General features: G+C 41.2%; 1 protein-coding gene across 1 annotated transcript in view; it reads right to left on the reverse strand.

Moving 5' to 3' along the window:
* Positions 1-20,744, reverse strand: part of LOC117667375 (uncharacterized) — a 196,580-nt gene that overhangs the window by 94,979 nt on the left and 80,857 nt on the right. Inside the window, exons 36-46 of the mRNA XM_087878699.1 lie at positions 18,715-18,833; positions 18,237-18,404; positions 17,339-17,550; positions 14,745-14,848; positions 14,041-14,159; positions 12,104-12,271; positions 11,008-11,216; positions 5,588-5,691; positions 4,725-4,843; positions 4,456-4,614; positions 3,205-3,413 (exon numbers count right to left, since the gene is read on the reverse strand). Of these exons, the coding sequence (XP_087734825.1) occupies positions 3,205-3,413; positions 4,456-4,614; positions 4,725-4,843; positions 5,588-5,691; positions 11,008-11,216; positions 12,104-12,271; positions 14,041-14,159; positions 14,745-14,848; positions 17,339-17,550; positions 18,237-18,404; positions 18,715-18,833 (1,690 nt within the window). The remainder of the gene's footprint in view (positions 1-3,204; positions 3,414-4,455; positions 4,615-4,724; positions 4,844-5,587; positions 5,692-11,007; positions 11,217-12,103; positions 12,272-14,040; positions 14,160-14,744; positions 14,849-17,338; positions 17,551-18,236; positions 18,405-18,714; positions 18,834-20,744) is intronic.

Here is a 20,744-nt window from a genome sequence, read left to right on the forward strand (position 1 = left end):
GTTTTTAATTAGGCTGTACACCGCCCTGAGTCCTTCGGGAGAAGGGCGGTATAGAAATAAAAATATTTTATTATTATTATTATTATTATTATTATTATTATTATTATTATTATTATCCCGTAGATGTTCACTAAATTCCTTGACCCGCCCCCACATAAGGTCATCCCCCACTCCCTGGTTCAAAAGGGAGCGGGATACCCTGAACAGGGCGCCGGGCGATTATCTGCAGATGCGATGAGGGCGGAGAAGTAAGATAAGACCGGGTAAAAGATCTCAACTGTGATCGGTCCGATTCAGAACAACTGGACCTCCAACAACTCTCCAGACCTCTCCTCCGACGCTTCATCTCCCGGAGCTCCTCAGTAAACCAAGGGGCCAACCGGGATCTGTGTCGAGTCAGAGGTCGCAAAGGCACGACCCGGTCAAGAGCCCTGGCAGCCGCCTCTTCCCAGGCACCCACCAACATCTCGACCAGGGCATGGGAAAGAGAGAGAGGTATAGTCCCAAACTCCATCTGGAACTGCTCAGGGTCCATCTGGTGCCTGGGGCGGAACCATATAGTCGGTTCTGCCTCCCAGTGACGGGGGGCAGCATAATGGAAGCCCAGCCTAAGGAGATAGTGATCGGTCCATAACAGGGGTTGAGTAACTAGCATGCCCCCACCGAACTCACTATGCCATTGCTCTGAGATAAAAACCAGATCGGGCATATGTCCCCCCTGATGAGTAGGGCCCTGTATTATCTGGGTCAGGTCCATGGCTGCCATGGAAGCCATGAACTCCCGGGCCACTCCTGACGCCCCACCAAGGGAAGGTAGGTTGAAGTCCCCCAGCACAATAAGCCTGGGAAACTCAACCACCAGCCCCGATATGGCGTCCAGCACCCTGGGCAGGGCTGTTGATACGCAGCTAGGAGATAGGTACGTAATCAACAGGGCCAACTGACCTTGCGGTCCCCATCTCATGAGAAGGGACTCACACCCATCTATCTGAGGAGCAGTGACCTCCCGCAGACCATGGGTCTCCCTAATAACAACCGCCACCCCCCCACCTCTCCCCTGGGTCCTCGGCTGGTGTAGCACCCGAAAACCCGGCAGGCAAAGTTCTTTCAGAGGGACCCCTCCCTCCGAGCCCAGCCAGGTTTCCGTGATGCAAGCCAGGTCCGCGTCTTCCTCCTCGATCAGTTCACTGATGAGGGGAGCATGAGGGAATTTTACCATCTTGAACTTACACACAAATTGAAATATAACTATTGTTTGAATTGCCATATATTTCTGAAGTTTTCAATGCATTTTCTAATTAAAATGCATACATACCTACATATATAAATCTACAGTATTTGTATCATACACCAATCCTAGCAAACTTTGGACAGATGACAATAAGATGACTCAGCACAAAAAGAAAACAAATAAAGTGAAAGGTGCCTAAAAACAACCCAGGTTCAAAGAAAAAGACAAAATTAATAATGGTTGGGAACATCTCTATCTCTGGAAGAGAATATTCCAAAGAGTGCAGCCTCCATTTAGAAGGCTTGTCCCCTAGTCAAAGTCAGGGAGCCTCAACAGATGCCCTCTAGAGATTGTGATTGCATGACTCTGTCCTAGTTGTCTATGGCACACAGGGCTTTAAAGTTAATAGTCAATACCTTAAATCTGGCCCAGAACGCTGGCAACAAATGCAGTCATTTGTTGTTTTTCTTTGCTGGAGTGGGATACTCATCCAGAAGTTTAGTCATTACTTTCTGCACCATCTCTACCTTTTGGGTCATTTCCAAAGGCAGTTCCATATACAGAACATTATTATATGCCATTTGTAATTTATTTGTGACACCTATGTAAAAGTGTACTAGGTAAATTTGTAAGGTAAGTCCATATACCTTTGGAAGAATTGTGCACTAAATGATATACAAATCTTAGCACAAATTTGGAAAGGCATGTCCATGCTTGATAAACTGAATTTGACCAGTTCACAAAAAGGAGGAACTATAAGAAAAACAACTTGACCTATTTGCAGATTAAAAAATACTACCCAATTATTATTAATAATAGCATTCCCATGTGGTTGGTTGCAAGTTGTTGGAGATTATTATAGAATAAAAGAATAAAAGAGAATAAAAGAGTTGGAAGGGAGTTTGGAGGCCGTAGTCCGGGTGTTGGCAACCTGCGGCTCTGGAACCGCATGCGGCTGTTTCACCCCTCTGCTGCAGCTCCCTGTTGCCCTGTTGTGGCAGAGGGATGAAAGAGCTGCTGCCCTGTTGCAGTGGTGGAGGTGGGTGGAGCCTTAGTGTGAGAGTCAAGAGCCCCTGTACTTGCCTTTGCGTGGCAACAGGATTCCACCTTCGTCGTGGAAATTCACTGCTGCCATCAGCAAAGAGGGCTGAGAGAGAATAGCGGGGGCAGATCTTGCAGGGTGGGGACCATCCCCCAAGTCTGGCCTTCCTCCTCCCTTGTTGGCAGGGCCAAGAGAAAGAAGGGGGTGGCATGGGGAAGCGCGCCCCTCCCCCAGCCTAGCACTGAGCACAAAAGCCCAGCAGGAGTGGGGGCGGCTTGCCTAGCAGAAATGCCCCCATTGGTGAGTCAGACAGTGGAGAGGCCCAGCCAGGATTTCACAGCAGGACACTGTTCGGGACCTCCAGACATGAGCTGCTGCCTTTGAGGAAACCGGACAGTGATGGATGGGGCTATGGGGGGGCCATGTAGGCATCAGGGGTGCTCCCCCCCTCCTCAGCAAGCTCCTGCCTGGAGGAGCATGGTGAGTTGTGGGCCGAGTGCCAGAGGATCAGAAGGTGCGCTCTGACATAGCCCCAACATGCGTTTCAGTGCTTGCTCCATTGTTCCGAAGTGGGATTGAGTGAGAGGTAGGTGGAAGAGAGCAGGGAGAAGGCGAAGGGGAGGAGAAGAACACCCAATACCCCCTCTCTGGCCTGCCTGCTGCTCTCGCACCTTGCGCAGCACCAGGACTGGGTCCCCTCCTCCTTCTGGAGCCCATTCCCTGCCCCACTTGCCCCTGGCAACGTTCTCTCTCAGGGTGGAGAGCAGGTTGCATGTCCAACACCAACCAAGGCCAAAGTAGCCACCCACCATTTTCCTCTTGGAGAGAGAGAGAGAGAGAGAGGAGGAGGAGGAGGAGGAGCCCCTCAAATATTGGAATAGTATTATTTGAGGAAATATACATTGGATGAAAGGCACAGGATTGTACGTACATGGCTGCAAGGGAATCACAGCTCAGGTCACTAGGTAGGAAACCAAGATTCTGGGCATTCAGGCTACTCAGGAAAAAGTGGAGCCGTTGTCCAAACCATGTGTCATAGTCTGCTGGGGTGAAGAGGTGGATGAGGCCACTCAAGTGACAGAAAATCTCACCCAGGATGAACCGCCTCATCTCCAAGTGGGGCAGTAGAGACAGATGATGCTTGGAGAATAAAGGAGAAAACACAATCTTAGGATGTTTCTTCCCAGCCAACAATTGTTGAGCAGAATTCCTTGAAACAGAAGGGTATTACCTTGAGAAGACACTGAGCATCCATAGAGGGTTAGAAAACTCATCGTGAACGTGAGAAATGACTGAAACCCTGCCTTTTCATGTTCCTCTTAAAAGGGGTGAGGTACCATTCATCCAGATGTGGCTGCCATCTTAACTTCTGCAACACTCTCCCCTAACCCATGGCTGTCCTACACAGGCAGCCTTGTTCTAGACCTCTCCCCATGGAGGGGTCATACTTCCCTTAAGGTGACATGTATGGGATGCATTACCTCTTCTCCAAGATGGTATCCAGGCCAAAATTTCAGATCAAATGGAAATATTCAAGACTTATAGAATTCTGCTCTTTGGTCCCCAGAATCACATCAAATTATAACATTTGATTTTCCCAGAAGATTTGAAAAAGCAGCTTTTAGGCATAAAGCCCTCTAAATAGCTAAAAGCATCCAATTTAAATGAATCTGATTCAGAAAGTTAATTCAATTTAAAGCTTAAGTTGGCATGCCTCCAGACTGAATAACCAAATCAAGATCCTAAATAATTGTCAAGGCACAATCAACAAAGTAAGAATTATGGACTTCAATAGGGCATTTTAATGCAAGAATTAAGCTATAAAGTATATAACCTTGGAAACTGTGATAGGAATTTCCAGCCCTCTTGTGTAAGGGGATTTGTTAAAAAAGAGTCTTTGAACAACTTGAACCTTTTTTACAGCAAGGGCTGTGCTGCCATTTATGAAATTTATAAGGATTTTACAGATTACTCTGGAGGATTGGTGACTCTCATCCAGACTAAATCGGAGGATTAAGTTCCTTCCATTGTAGTTTATCCCTTCCTCCCTACCAACATGATACAGGTTCCAATGAAATTCAGTACTGTCCCTGTCCCCTTATCATCACGTTACTGAGGTACTGTGAAAAGAAGGAAGCTCTGTGTGCATATGTGTGTGTGTGTAAGTGTGTATATGTCTGACCTGCTTGGCAGCAGCATTGAAAGCATCCATAAACTCTGCAATATCCTGTGAATCAAGAGCCCCAAAGACCTTCCGGGCTTTGTCTGTGTCACGCAGTACTCCACCTCCTAATGTGTAGTCAGCCAGTTGCCACGGCGAGAGACCTGCCACTGCATCCAGCTGTGGAAACAAATTAAGGTAATTCTAAATCGAAGGAATTTCAGGCTGAACCCGATATCCTTTCCAGCCTCCCTCCTTTTTCTCCTACTCCTCTAGCCAGCTTTATTTACTGCATTAAAATCTGGATTCAGGCCAGCCAAGTCTTGATAAGTGGCTAATTTCCTGAAGCGTTTAAAATTGGCATTCAACCAGTCCAAGCTGCCCCGGGTATTTTCAATGCAAGGATCACCTGCAAAGACAAAAGGCAGTATCAGAAAAATGGTGTGATGCTTCTGTGGGCCTGTGAATTAAAGGACTAAAAGTGGGGGCAGATGTGGGATTACTGCCCACAGAGCACACAATTAAGAACCACACCAGTGGTGGTTTGCCCCCAGTTCAGACCGGTTCACAAGAACGGGTAGTAAAACCGGCGGGAGGCCCCGCCCACCGCCCTGGATGTCATCATTGGCGATCTGTGCATGCACAGAAGCGATCCCATTGAGAACCGGTAGTAAAGGTAAGTAGAACCCATCCCTGAACTACAGATATTACTTTTTCAACATTTAAAATTTAAAATCATTTTTCTAAATTTTCTAAATTTCTCAAAGTTTCTTGTCTTCTTTTTTCCCCCTTCTCTTTTCCATAGGAGATCTCTATAGAAATTAAAATGGTAGACCCAAGCTAGGATTAGGTGAGAAATTTGTGCATAGCTAAATGTCTGTGGAGATTCTCAATCATCCCAGGTCATGGTTGTCCCAAAGGTGCTTTTTCAAGAGTCAGAGCTGAAGAAGCTTCTTGGATAAGAAGCGAAACATCTTCAAAGAAAAACTAAGAAAATCCAGTAGCTTCTTGAAAGAACACCTTTGGGACTATTTAAGCATACATGTTTGAAGTGGTGCAGTCCAAGCTTGTTCTCTATGCCATCCTGAGTTCTATCTGATTTGCTTTTTATTATAGAAGCTCTCAGTCAAAAAAAGAAATTTGTAGTTCTTACCTCCTTGAGAAATCTTGGAAGTCAAATAGTCTATGGCAAACTTGTAAACATCTTGACAATTTTCTGGTGACATCTGTGGGAAACTCCCATCCAAGCCAGCCATTCTGAGCAGGGAGAAAAAGAGGAAATAGAGCAAATCTTTAGAGTAGTAAATTTGGGTCTGGGGTCAAATTTACGGTGACAGGAAGAGTTGTAACTCCTAGATTTGTATATAGAATTTAGAAAAGAGAATTTATTAATAACTAAAAATAATAATTAAATAATAATTAAAATAATATTACCACCAATGGAATACTAACTTGATATGGTTGTGGGGCTTGTGAGAGCTAGGCCAGAGTTTCAACCATACTGGACAGGTCTCATCAGAAGACTATTCTATTCTATTCTATTCTATTCTATTCTATTCTATTCTATTCTATTCTATTCTATTCCATTCCATTCCATTCCATTCCATTCCATCAAGAGAGTGAAGAATATTTTAAAGTCCAAACATAGTGGAGGAAATGCCATCAAGGCAAATTAATACCTGGCAATTCCAGTCATTAGATACACAGATGGATATTGCAAATACATCAGGTAATTGAAGAAGAAAGAAGGGCACTAGAAGAATATATGAAGGACAGTAAAGATATAGTGAAGGTAATATATATAAGGAAGGCTTACTGAGTACTGGAGAAATCAAACTGGCCTACAAGAAAGACCAAATGAAGAACAGAATAGAGCGGAATGGGACTTTTTGGCTCAAACTCTTGGTACTGCCTGTTTCTCCACCAGGGTTTCGCCTACACGTTATTATGCCTTGGCACTTTGGGCCACGGCCCTTCCATCCCAGTCTCTTTGCCGCAGCCATTCATTGCAGTATAGTTCACGTTGGGCATTTGGGCGCAGAGGACAGTTCGAAGCCAGCCAATCGGTGTAGGGCCTCGGGGGCTTTGGGAGTAGAGCGGGGGCTGCAGTTCAGAGGGAGGCTCAGAAGGGCCAGGAGAAGGAAGGGGAGGGGTGGAAACTCCCCTATACCTGATCCTGCCTCCCTGACACCGAATGGGAAGAGAAGAGGGGGGGGGGGGGAAGAGAGAAAGAAAAAGAGAAAGAAAGGAAAGAGATTAGATTGATAAGGCTAATGAGTAGTATTCTATCCTTTTTGCAGGAAGGCACAAATCTAATTAGGAAGCCAGGATGTTATTTTATGACATTTCTGACTGTATAAAAAGGAGTTACACCTTCTCTGAAGTGTAGCCTCCATTTAAGTGTCTTGTTTGGCATTTATGAGCTTAAACATATTATTATTGGACCTTACAGATGGAAATGAAGAGGAGTGAGGAGCAACACTAATTCCAATCACTTGTCCTTTTCTCTTTCTCTGCTCACGTTCCTTTCAAGCTCCCCGTTGAATTCCAGGGAAAGACCATCCACCCTGACCTGGGGCTCTAGCCCTCCCAGAGATGTTTGGGGAAAGGAACGTGAGGCAGAATCAGATACAGGGGAGTTTCCACCCCTCCCCTTCCTTCTCCTGACCCTTCTGAGCCTCCCTCTGAACTGCAGCCCCTGCTCTAACCCTCCCTCCCTCTTTCTTTCTTTCTTTCTTTCTTTCTTTCTCTTTCTTTCTTTCTTTCTTTCTTTCTTTCTTTCTTTCTTTCTTTCTTTCTTTTTCTTTTTCTTTCTCTCTCCCCCCCCCACCCCTCTTCTCTTCCCATTCGGTGTCAGGGAGGCAGGATCAGGTATAGGGGAGTTTCCACCCCTCCCCTTCCTTCTCCTGGCCCTTCTGAGCCTCCCTCTGAACTGCAGCCCCCACTCTACTCCCAAAGCCCCCGAGGCCCTACACCGATTGGCTGGCTTCGAACTGTCCTCTGCACCCAAATGGCCAACGGGAACTGTACTGTGACAAATGGGCCACGGCAAAGGGACTGAGATGGAGGGGCCGTGGCCCAAAGTGCCAAGGCGTAATAACGTGGAGGCGAAACTCTGGTGGAGAAACAGGCAGCACCAAGAGTTCAAGCCGAAAAATCCTAGACCCGAATGGAGGCATGGGAAGACAAAGTATTACATGGCCAGAACATTAAAAAAAAGATAGGCTAAGGCAATAATAACAAAATCTTGCAATGGCTAAGAGTAGGAAATTTGAAGAAAGAGATAGAGGGGCTAATTCTAGCTGCACAAGACAAATGCAAAAAAAGTCAGAATTGAGAAGACAGCTATAGATAGCAAGTGAACCTCTGCAAAGAAGCTGAAAAAAACAGTGGATCACCTGGTTAGCTGTTACAAGAAGATCGTACAAACTGACTACAAACAATGGCATGACAAATTAGCAACAATTGTGCATTGGAAGATCTGCAAAAAAAACCATTTGCCTGCAAGCAAGAACTAATGGGACCATAAAATAGAGAAGGTAATAGAAAATTAAGAAGCTAAAGTATTCTGATTGTTGATAAGATAAGTCTGGAAAGTGGATGAGCCAGTACTTGGAGATAGCAGAATAGAAGAGAAAGAACTTGGACTCCTTCCCAAGATGGCTGCTGCTAATGGTAAAAGGCTTTTTCCTCTGTGTCGCTTTTGCTGCCAAAGCTGATTCTCTGGCAGTGCTGCTCCCTGGATTTGAATGGGAATACTCAGGAATGACCCAAGACAACTTTTGGACATGGTCCATTTGGGAAGGGGACTCTTGAAGATTTCAGTTCCCTATGGAAGCAGTCCGAAAGTCACTGGGCAAATCTATCTTCCTGTCAGTAGTTTCATTTTCTTAAGCATACATAGGTTTTTACTTTTTACTTTTTGAATTTGTTTTACTGTTTTTTGCTCTTAGAAGTTGACCAACAGTTGAATGCTGATTTGTTTCAACCCCTTACTGGACTCTGTTTTTGCTTTTTCTTTCCCTTTATGCTGTTCTGAATAACTTTATGGGGATTCTCCCCATAAAGAAGCACAATAGGTTTCTGGATGGTGAAGTGCTGTCATCTGGTTTACATTAATATTGGACTCTCACAGCAGGATTTTATACTTTTTGAATTTGCAAAATATTCAGAATTTATCTCTTTTGAAATTTTCTTTTAACCTTGGATTTAAATATCCAGAAATTATCTTTTGGTTTTTTTTTTCTGCTTTGTTCCCTGATCAAGTTACACAGAGTAACGAAGTATCAGATTACAGCAAGCAAGGATGGCTGAAACGTAAGAAAAGACTGTTGGATAGTAATATGCAGCTCTTAGCTGAAAGTTTTTTCAAAAAGTTTCATGAGATGATAATGGCCGTGGAAAACATGCAGAGGCATGTAGTTTTAAACAAAGATTCAGAAAAGGACTCTGAACTGAAAGTTCCAGACCAAAGAAACAGGCCCACAGCCGGAGAACTAATTGAATTGACCCTTGAACTCTTTGAAGTTCAGGCCTGCATAGCCTTACAATATTAAGAATCTGACTGAATGGGGATGTGACAAATTCTTTTTTTCTATGAAGAGTGAACCTATGGAGAACATATTTATTACACTTAACTAGAAGCAACTTCTATTTGGACTTTGTAGAGAAGATAGACCCACTCTGGGGACAGAATCTATTATATTTAATTAGACAATTGATAAAAGATGGCATTAAGAAACAAATGTGGATATTTGAAACAGGATGAATTACTTTTAATGTTTGGAATGTTTTGGGATAGATAAAACACTATGGCAAACTTCCTACGAATGAATTACTATGACAGTTTGTTAACAGAGAGTTCTGAAACCTTAACCTTGTCTTTTTTATTCTTCTTTTTCTTCCTTTTAACTATTTTGTCATTAATATAGTATATAGAAGACAGGTCAATAATTTGCAAATAAATTTACTATTTTAAAAATTGGGGGGGCTATTTCACAAGAGGTGGGAACCAATATTGTAGTAATGTATTAATCAGTATTAAATTGGGATAAAATGTGTATATGTGTTGCTTTTTTTCTTTTCTTTTAGATGCACTTTTTAATGTCCTGATTGTTTTATGTTTTCTTTTTATTTATTTGCCTTTTTTTTTGGAGTTTTGTATTTTAACTTACTTTTGAATAAAATAAAAAATAGAATGAAGAAAAAAGAAAAAGAACTGGAGAAGGTAACAGACAAAAACCTGCAAATAGAAATAAAACAACTGCGGCAAAAGAAAGCAAAGGTAGTACCAATAATAATAGATGCTTTAGTGCAATCGCCAAAAAACTGGAGCACCACTTGAATACTGTTGGCATTGACAGATTCATCATCACTCAACTGCAAAATGTGGCTTTACTCAGAACAGCTTCCATCCTGCAATGATACTTCTAACACCAGCAAACATCCACATCTGCCTATCCCAGGCCCTTGGGAAGGACTTGATAGGCAGATAAAAATGCCAAATCCAGTTTGAACATTCGGCTGTCTGTGCAATGAATCATAATATAAAATAATAAAAAAAATTAATAATTAAAATTTAAAAATTATTAGGATGTTGATTCTTAACCTAATAACCAAGTGGATATTTACATGATATAAAACTTATCTCGGCCAGTCCACCCAACTGCACTGGAAACAAGCCAACACCAGAACGGAATAAAGCAGTTGCAGTCCTTTAATTAGGTTCAGCACAGCAAACACAGGCAGGAGAAAGGCACAAGCCGGAAACAAGGTTTAAAGTTAGCGCTACACGCAATCGCAGTGTAGCGCCTTTTATATACACAGCAATAAATCAAGTGGCAATTAAACAGTTAACATCACCCCTCCTTCCCCTAGCTGGCCTGAAGGAGGAGCACAATAAATCAATTAACAATCAAACAGTCAACATCATCCCTCCTTCCTCAAGCTGGCCTGTAGGAGGAGCGCGCCTCTGTTACAGCACAAGGCAGCGTCATCTGCAAACACCATGCCCCCCCCATCTCCGATGAAAGAGTTTGCTTCGTTTTGTGTGCGGGTGGTAAAGACTTCTCAAACAGCTGATGACACGCCCCCGGAGAGTCCAACAGCTTGCCCCCTCCTCGTCGTCCTCCCTAGTGATGGCGAGACCCAACCGAGGCTCGACAACTTATTTATCCTTGGGCAAGGTTTTATTTATTTATAAAATTTCTATGTCGCCCATCACTGCTACAAATTTTACTGTTTGCTTCTTTGTTTATGGCTGCCCATCCCAAATTCATTACTCTGGAGAACTAGAATGTAAAAAAAAAAGCATTAAAAACAGAAAAAGAACAAAACAAATTAACCAAATTTGACTGCACTGAATTTGCGGAAAAAAAAAAAAAAAAAGACACTGCATGAATGACAATACAAATAGGCACCATTACTGGTTCTGCAGGTGTTCAATATGTCTATTTTCCTTAATCTCATTTGAAGCCCTGATAAATCTATTTTATTTATTTATTTATTTATTTATTTATTAAATTTTTATACCGCCCCCTCTCCTGAAGGTCTATTGATGAGCAAATTACTTACATAGCTTTGAAAGAGCCACAAGGGACAGTTTTGGGGATCATTGCAAGGATGGTGGTATTCATACTGGGCAGCCACAGAGTCAGCTTACTCTGGAACCAATCTTTGTACTGGGAGACAGAGGCGCTGAGGAGCAAATCTTGCATCTTGTAGAAAAAGGCTTCAAGCATCAAAAACCTCACATCGGTGTTTTCCAGGAACATCACTCCCTTCTGACAAGTAGAAACATAACCAGACAATTCACATTAACCAAGATTTCCCCCCAAAAAAACAGGGGAAGGAGAGCACTGTGGCCATAGTCTTGATTTCTTTGACTCCCTCCCCCAACAATTCAATCCAAAACGGTAGAGAAATACAGACCATGCAACGAAAATAAAATAAATGCAGTTTTGGGAAGAACCCAATGGCCATTTTGCTTTTTCTTGCTAAGCAAGGGTTCTGGGCACTTGGCTGTACTCTTGTGGTCCAAATCTCCCCATTTGGGGTGAGGTTGCTAAAAAAGCAAGGCCCAGCTGAGTTCATTGCTTCAAAAATCCTATTAGACTTTGGGGGCTGTTTTTGATCCTATGCATTGGACCAAGACAATTCTTGAATATATTCCATTAATTATAATAAGACAGAAGGGATTCCAGATGCTTCATTAGTGTCCCTAAATCTTTTTGAGCCCTAACTGTACTTGGAATTAATCTTGCATGGATTATCTCACCTGCAAATGGGTGAAACTGAAGCAAGTAGCAGACCAATCAAAGCCAAAAGGGAGTGAAGCCTTCTATTCACTCTCTTTCTGAATCCTCCTTTTTTGTACTGTATCTTGTTATTTTCTCTCTCTTCCAACATCCTCTCTTCTCTCTTATATTTGCAACAGGTTGTTGGGGATGGGGTATATTAATTCTTCTGCATCTGGATTGATCCCTTGCAAATGATTTATGAAATAAGACTGCTCTGGCCTGAGGTTTAAGTTGCTTGATCCAGGAACTAAAAAGGTTGCTTAGATGGTTGCATAGGGGAATTGTTGCAAAGCAAACTAACAATGATGTCAAGGGACCTAAAGGCTGCAGGCAAAATGGTTTGATGAAAAATCTTATAAAAGACAACCTACCTGTGATGCAATGAGGACAAACTCTGACACAAAAGCAATGGTCTCTTCCAGAGACCTGTTCTCTAAAGGCATCAGAAGTGCACGGACCATAACAGGATTATCCAGGATGTTAGAGCCAAAAAAGACGTGAGCAAGTTGGATGGAGGTGAGATTATCCTTGATCTCCAACTGTAAATATACGAAAAAGACGTTGGTAAACCAATATAGTTTTTTTGTGTGGAAATTTCTCTTATTACTATACTAATGGTGCCTTCATTTTTGTTGAATGTGATGTTGTGTCTTACACCTTTCTGAAGATTATGTTGTGCACATGTACCCAATTTGCATTTAAAGATAAATCTTAGATTTAAAAAAAGTCCCTTCATCATGGCTCAGGAAAAAGACACTGAAAAACTCACTTCTGGAGCTAAAATTACCTTTCTAAACAGAGTTTCAATCTATTAATTTCTTTTTAAAGAAACATTAGCTCATTCTGTGGTTAGACAGAACATTCTAACAGAAAGAACATTTTAACATTTCTCAAGCTTGATTAAATATGTGTCCTGAGATGTGACCAGTGGACCTGCATAGAAATAGTTTGCCATCTGCTGCATCAAATTCGTCTTCTTAATCTAGTGAAAAAGAAGCTTCAAGACCTTGGAGTAACTATTGGGTTTTTTTCACTTTCCCTAAAATGAGACTTGAATATCTCTTAGTTTGGGTGGGCTAAAGGCAACCAAGATGTGTTCCAGCCTTTCTTTCTTTGGTTGTGACTTTTGAGAGCACCAAACAAGCATTAAAGTTCCTTTTTTGCTTCGCCAAAGTGAGCTAAGTGTTGAAGTCCACAAGTCTTAAAAGTGGCCAAGATTGGAGACCCCTGCTCTGGATCAATGTGGCTAGGGAATTCTGGGAGTTGAAGTCCACACATCTTAGAGTTGCCAAGATTGAGAAACTCTGCTGTAGACATTCCGGAGTCCTAGAACTTGATCTGTTCTGTCCTACCCTAACTGTAGAGAAGCTAAGCCTAGAGAAAGACATCTCAGGCCATTGTTATAGAACTTATGGTGATCTGAAAGATTAAAGCTTCTTGCAGGTTATACTTCTTTTTTCCAGTTCAAAGCAGTGGTGAAATCTAAAATTTGTTACTACCGGTTCTGTGGGCGTGGCTTGACACTGAAGGCTTTTTTGCCTTCTAAGTTGTTTGCGCTCACACTGCAAGTGCACCAGGCAAATTGCCAGTGCTTGCAAATTCCTCTTTTTTGCAATTCCTTCCTTTCCAATGACTGTCAATAGGAACATGAATTATCTTATTAATTATCTAAGCACCAGGATGAGCATTCCAAAGGGAGTGGGGGTGGGGAAAAGGGGCAATAAGATTTGCCCTTTTGCCTGGTATCTTTGTGAGTCAGATTCTGGAGACTCTACTTATTGTTTGACCTCACCCAGCTGTTGAGGGAGTGAATCCTTCTGGCGCTGTAAGGATGTTCAGGGACAATTTTTGTAATAGACTTTCTTCAAAGTTTTTACTATTCCTTGGTGTACTTGTTCTTTGATATCTAAGAATAAAAGTGAAAGGAAGCTTCTCAAATGTTACTATCCTTATTATTCCTTGGTGTACTTGTTCTTTGATATCTATCAGAATCAACTTAGGGCTAAGGAGAAACTTCCTGACAGAACAATTAATCAGTGGAACGACACAACAAAGTTGTGGATGCTACCAACACTGGAGGTTTTAAAGAAGAGATTGACAACTGTTTGTTTGAAATGGTATAGGGTTTTGGACTAGATTGGACTAGAAGATCTCAAGATCCCTTCCAACTCTATTATTCTGTTACCCTACATTAAGGATCAGTGTGCAAATGAGCAGCAAAACATGGTTAGAAGCACATAACAAAAAAAGTATGTGAGGTGGTAGAATGAAGGCTGGGCAAGGGTACTATACAATCCAGCTATAGTACCGCACTGAAGCTGGCCAGCAGTTTGATCAAATCTTCATAAGGAGCTTGTTTGACAAAGGGCCCAAGGTGGTCTTGCAGCCAGGACTCTGTACTCTTGGTATGAGAAGAACATGCAGATCCTGTCATGTCAAAGGACAGAAAAATACATTCTAAGTAGATATCCACCTGGAACATCAATTTTAAGGTTGGTTCTCTATTAGGAGGAACAATAATCAATCTTGATGTTAGATTGGCGCAGGGAAGAGAATACGCGAGCAGCGAGTGGTCCGTTCAGCACTTTATCAAGATGGAAACAGAACAGCCGGCTGTGCTGCCGGGCTCGCCTTATAAAGGGAGTCGGCAGGCAAACCGGCCAATGACAGATCTTCAAATCTCCCACCGGTGGACTAGCCAATCCGGCAGGGATGCCCATATAAGGACATAACACTTGACATTCTTGATATCATGTGCAAACAAAACGTGGTGGGGTTTTTTGTTTTCTATAAAAAAATAAAGTTTCCATCAAGCTGAAGCAACTCTTCATGGACATATCCAAGCAGTTTTCTTGGCAATGCTTCTTACAGGAGTAATGGGAGATTGCATAAGGAGCATTGGTGCCTGCTTGCATAAGTGGAATGAGCATAGGCCCTGCTGATTGGTTGGCTCTATCTCATATCTCTTCCTTGTAATTTTCAGACCTGCAAAATCCATGTGATGGTTATTACCTGTGATCTTGTGCTGGGTATCGAGGAAAGCAAATAAAGTATTGTAGATGCCTTTCCGATTGGCCAGTGGTATAAAAGGATAAACCTGGTTGACACAGGATACCCTGGATAACAGCAACAAGAAACATGGTGTCACAAATATCCACTTGATACTGAGGATGGTTTGCAGTAGCTCAAGAAATGTAACATTTAAAATTGAGAAAGGAACAAGACAGGGATGTCCCTTATCTCCACTATTGTTTATTTTAACTTTGGAAGTATTGCTGAATAAAATACGGGACTCGGATAACATACAGGGCATTAAGATCAGGCAACATGATTATAGATTACGAGCATCTGCAGATGATTTGGTTGTAACTTTAACCCAACCAGTAAATTCAGTTACAGGTTTGATGGAGATAATTAGACAATATGGTCAAGTGTCAGGGTTTAAAATAAATATAGGGAAAACAAAGATGATAGCTAAGAATATGAATACAAAACAAAAAGAAGAAATGGAAAGAGTAACAGGATGCGAGATAGTGAAAAAGGTTAAGTACTTAGGAATTTTTATTACAACGTCAAATGGGAAATTATACAAGTATAATTATGAATTGTTATGGCATAAAATACAGTCAGAGATGGATAAATGGAAAAAACTACAATTGTCTTTGTTGGGAAGAATAGCAATAGTTAAAATGAATGTTCTGCCCAAGTTTCTATTTCTCTTTCAAATGATACCAATACTTAAAAAGGATGCAAATTTGGAGGAATGGCAGAGAGGCATTAATAACTTTGTTTGGGTAGGGAAAAGACCAAGAGTTAAATTAAAAATAATGCAGGATACACGTGAAAGAGGAGGTTTGAAATTGCCCAATCTAAAATTGTACTATGAGGCAGCTGTTTTGTCAGCAATTAGTGACTGAATTAATTTAACAGATGAAAGAATACTGAATATTGAAGGGTAGGATTTGCTATATGGTTGGCATGCCTACTTAGTTTATGAGAAGAAGGTGGATAGGACTTTTAAAAGTCACATATTAAGGAATGTTCTCTTGCGTGTTTGGAAAAAACACCAATATAAATTGAATGGCAAGATACCCACGTGGGTAGTACCCAGACATGTGATAGAAAATATAAGTATAGAACAAAGACAGTAATTATGTAAGTACATATGTATATGTATATGTAATGTATATGTATATGTAATTACATATAAAGAACTTCTGATTACAGAAAGGAATGTACTACAGTTAAAGCTTCTGAATGTATTAAGAGAGGAAAGGGCAATTCAAACCTGGTTTCAGTATGTACAACTGCAGAATAGATGGAAAAAAGATCAGAAAATTGGTATTACACAAAGTGAAGAAAATTTGATAAAGCAAATTAGGGACCAGAGTAAAATGCTCATAAAAAGGTTGTATAATATATTGATAGAAATAGACTCTGAGACAGAGTTAGTTAAAGATTGTATGATAAAATGAGCACAAAATTTTGAGGAACCAATAATGATGGAAAGGATCTGGGTAAGAAATGTAAGATTTACACAAGCTCAAAATTTGAGAGAAATTTTTTATAAAATGTTTTATAGATGGCATTTGGATCCTAAAAAGTTAGCTTGTATGTACCCAAACCTACAACCCAAATGTTGGAGATGTGATTGTGTTGATGCTACCTATTTTCATGTTTGGTGGACTTGTAAAAAAGTTAAAGCATTTTGGATAAAAATATGGTGGATTATTCAAAATATTTTTTAAAAAAGGATAAAGTTTACTCCACAGTTGTTTTTGTTAGGTATAATTACAGATTGTACGTTATAGAGACTAATTTGATTTTGAACTTAATAACTGCAGCAAGACTCTTGGTGGCGCAGTACTGGAAGAAGGAAGACTTACCTACTATTCAAGAATGGACATTAAAAGTAGTAAATTTAGCTGAAATGGTGAAAATTTCAGCATATCAGCATTTCAGACCATTCAAATGAGAAATACATGTTAGAATGGAGAAGATGGATTGATTATATTCAAGGCAAATATCGGACTAAAAATTTTCAAATAGCTTATGAATGAGCCAAGAGATTTTATAAAGTACTTAAATTTAGTTTAGTAAAAGGGGAGTTAAAAGTTCAAGAGTGGGATAGGAGGTTATAGATAATTAGCTTATGTTAGCTAATGATTGTTAAATGTTATACCCTGTATTTTGCTCTGGGAAGTGGTGGGGGGGAGGGAGGGGAAGGGGAGGGTTGGAAGGCGAGGAGGGAGGGGGAAGGGGAAATGTCTGTAAAACTTTTAAAACTTTTCAATTAAAAAAAAAAGAAATGTAACATGGAGGCTTAAAAAAACGAAAGAACTATGATAGCAGTCTATGGCTAGGTATAAGACATAATGACAAGTGATACAAATTATATAACAACTAGCGCAAAACCTCAAATTACTGGAAATTGCTGGCCCATTTCCTTTAAGCTAGAGAAACTCCCTGGGGGGCTTGGCCAATTGTTCTGTCTCAGTACTTTGATACAGATACTTTGATGGTGTGGTCCTTAACTTTTCTGATCCCCCCCTCCAAATATCCCCTAAGTGGACATCACCTTCTTTTGCCTTTTGCGTTATACTCACACAGCTCTGAAGCTGTCACAACTTGAAACATAAGACAAGATCCTTTGAGATTCCTCTTCACTGATGCTTGGCAAAAGGAGCCCCAGTCTTGTTGACAGCAAGTGAGTCCAATTTTCTGGAGCAAATGTTGAGAATGTACCCTCAGCCCCCTGAAGAAACTGCAAAAGCATTTGTTTTTGTATGCCTTCATCTTTCAGGGATGTTATTCCAAGCTGTGTGTTTAAAAAGAGAAAATAGAACCACCATTTAGCTATTGGGATTTGTTTAAAACTTGGTGTAAATAACTGATTGCTGATCAAATTCTGCTTCTCTTCCTCAGTTCAGGCACTTGGATAGCTGAAATAATTCTAAGAGCTTAAGGAAGAACTAAGAACAGCAGGAAGTTGGTTTGGCTGGGAAAAAGAAGATTGAGTATGTAAGAAAAAAGAAGTGTGAGTATGTAAATAGATATATAGACACACACATGCACACAGATAGGCTTTGGTTTATGACCACTCATTCATTGACCATTTCAAAGTTACAACAGCACAGAATGAAGGGACTTATAACTGGTCTTTGAAGTTCTGGCTATTGCAGTACCTCTGGGTGATTGTAATTATGACACTGCAGCATCCCACGGTCACTTGATGACAATTTCTCATGTTCCCTGCCAGCTTCCTGCTCCCATTTTTTTACCACTCATTCTGCATAGCCCTTGCTTGTGGTACCCCTTATCCCCTGTAGTACCCATAACCAGCGACCTGCTTGTCTGGGACTTCTACCTCTTCCTGCATAACGACCCACGTGCCAGGTAGTCATGCGATGTCATGCTTTATGATTACATTGCTTTGTGATGGAAATTCCCGTTCCAACTGCCATCATAACCTGAGGATTTACCTGCATTAATCAAATATCATACCTTCTGGGCCACAGTGTTGAATTGATCCAAATATTCATAATTTTCTGCTAACGGTTTGTTCTGCAATTTTGCAAGGATCTGGCACATGTGCTCTTTGTTGATGATGACTCCAGATTCCAGAGTGAATGATGCAAGTTGTGATGGAGACAAATATTCTAAAACAGCCATCTAAGAAGTGGAGGAAAAGGACCCAGAGCAAATGATCACAAACTTGAAAACTTCAGTACTTCTAGGAGGCACAAATATTGCACCACTGCTTATCATCATGTAATTCTTCCTTATTTCAAGTTTTGATCTCTGTCTGGGTAAAGCTTTTTCCCATTGGTTTTGAGCAGCATGGAGATGATAATGAGGGGAAGAAGGAGAATTCCTAATAACTCAGCAGCCTGCAAGACTTACTTGGTCCTTCTTTTTTCTTTGCGTAGAGTAAGTTTTGCAACAAGGATAGTTGTGATCATTTTAAATTATGTCTACTCACGCCATCAAAATACAGGTTCCAGCTCAGCAAGTCATGGTATTCAGCATTTCGGCTAAAGTTCCCAAGGTTGATTTGTAGCCAGTCCCGAAAGCTCTGGGTAGGGTGTCCACAGGCCAAGCCTTGAGAGACAAAGAAATCCAATTGTGCCCTGCTAAATTGTCTAAAAAGCCTGTTTCCAACAACGATAGCCTACCAGTTGTGCTGGGCTCAGGAGAAATCTCCTGCCATACACTTCCTTTGTCTCAGGGGACAGAATCAGGGTATAGTTGGAGGAGACAATAACAGGACTGACTTTCCCCAGACAGTCTTTAGTTTTGGATCAGCAGGAAGGTCTCTATAGCTGAATTCTTGTTCACGGCCCGGCAAGTTTTATGAACCCAGTCAGTGCAGCTTCTAAGCCATGGCTTCTAGTTTAATGAATTGCAACTCACTCGCTAAATTATAAGGAAGTAAATCATGAACTAGTTTACTGGGTGAATCTACCCAGCATTTTTTCTCACCACACCAAGCTTCCCATGTGAAAGAAAGGTGTCACCAACACATGTATTATTGGTTTTGGTATGGAAATTTGAAGCATTTTGAGCTCATAGCCTGTCCTACCATTCTGGAAATGTTTCAAGGAGCAACCCATTTCAAATTTAAAACAACTGTTCTGAATTTGCAATCATTAGCATGTGCCTAGTTATTATCCTATTTTTCCTATGGAGCCCAAGGTGACATACATAACACTGACTTCCAGTTCTTTATTTTTTCCCCACTACCACTATTTTGTTTGGTAGTTTGTGCTGAGAGACAGTGACTGGGTTATTTTATTATGTTGTTTTTAAGAAGCATGTCCAGAATGATTTATTCCTTAGTAGTTTACCAAATAATTTAAACTCATCATCTCCAATATATATTTTAGATTAGAACTTTCATTTTATAGGCAATCTGAATTGCAAACACCACATATATTTCTAGCAAACCCCAAAACAAGCACCTTCCTCAATCAGACATTTGCTAGATTCATTGGATAACCTAGAGAATAATTTTCAATCACTGACTAGTCTGAAAAGGCTGGGACTCATAGGGATTTTAACTCAGTGCATCTGGAGGCCACCAAAATGGAAGAAAGCAGACTTCCAGCTTGGTGTCCCAGCGATGCAGTCGGGGAAATAGCGGGCTCTGATGAGCCCCGCGAAAACCCCGACTGACAAACCGCCACCGATGGGTCTTTGGACTGAACCTATCTTGCAGGGACAGGGGAAGGAGAGGGTGCCTCGGACAGCCAAGAGGAACAGGCAAGCTCCTTGGAGGCTGGAGGGAACCCTCTGAGTCGGCGGCGGGGGGAGGCAGCCATGGGCGGCTGCCACGAAGCTGGGACAAAAGAATTGTGCAGGAGGAAAGAAGAAAGAAAGAACAATGTGCTTTGAAGCCAAGTGAGTGACACCAACCCAGGCGAGAAACAACGTTAGAGTATGGACTTTTACTAATAAGACCCCTAGCCTTAAATAGCGGCTGTAGATTTCCAGGGCTTGAAGATTTTGTAAAGTAACAATAGGGGATAACGACCCATTAAGGAATTTACTTTAGTACTGATTGTTTTGGACGAATTGGCTATTAACAAATTAGAAAACTGAGTTTTCCTTCAAATTGGAACAGATTCGATCTTTGGAAAAAGAGAAAAGCGACAAGTAAAGACTTAACACTTTTAAAAGTTAGATGAAGCGAGGCAAACGGATGGTTACATAATTGCTACAAAATGGAGATTGCTGTGACTAAGCGAAAGTGGGAATTGCAGAGACTCGCCTTCTGCTTGAAAAAGAACTATTTTGACTGGCTATTTATCCTGGATTACTTAGAAAATAACTATGGATTTTTGGATTTTGGGGATTCCTATTCTGCCTATGGATGGTTTCATAAAGAAAGAAGAAATATAATGGGACTAATAAAATCGAAACTAGCTGGCACAGGAACAAAAGAAGTGGTGCAGGAACAAAAGTAGATAAACCGATGGATTCTACATGGAACAGACTTTACAACAGAATTAA

This window comes from Pantherophis guttatus, chromosome 14 (assembly GCF_059756535.1).
Source record: "Pantherophis guttatus breed Tessera chromosome 14, ASM5975653v1, whole genome shotgun sequence".
NCBI classification, from domain to species: domain Eukaryota; kingdom Metazoa; phylum Chordata; class Lepidosauria; order Squamata; family Colubridae; genus Pantherophis; species Pantherophis guttatus.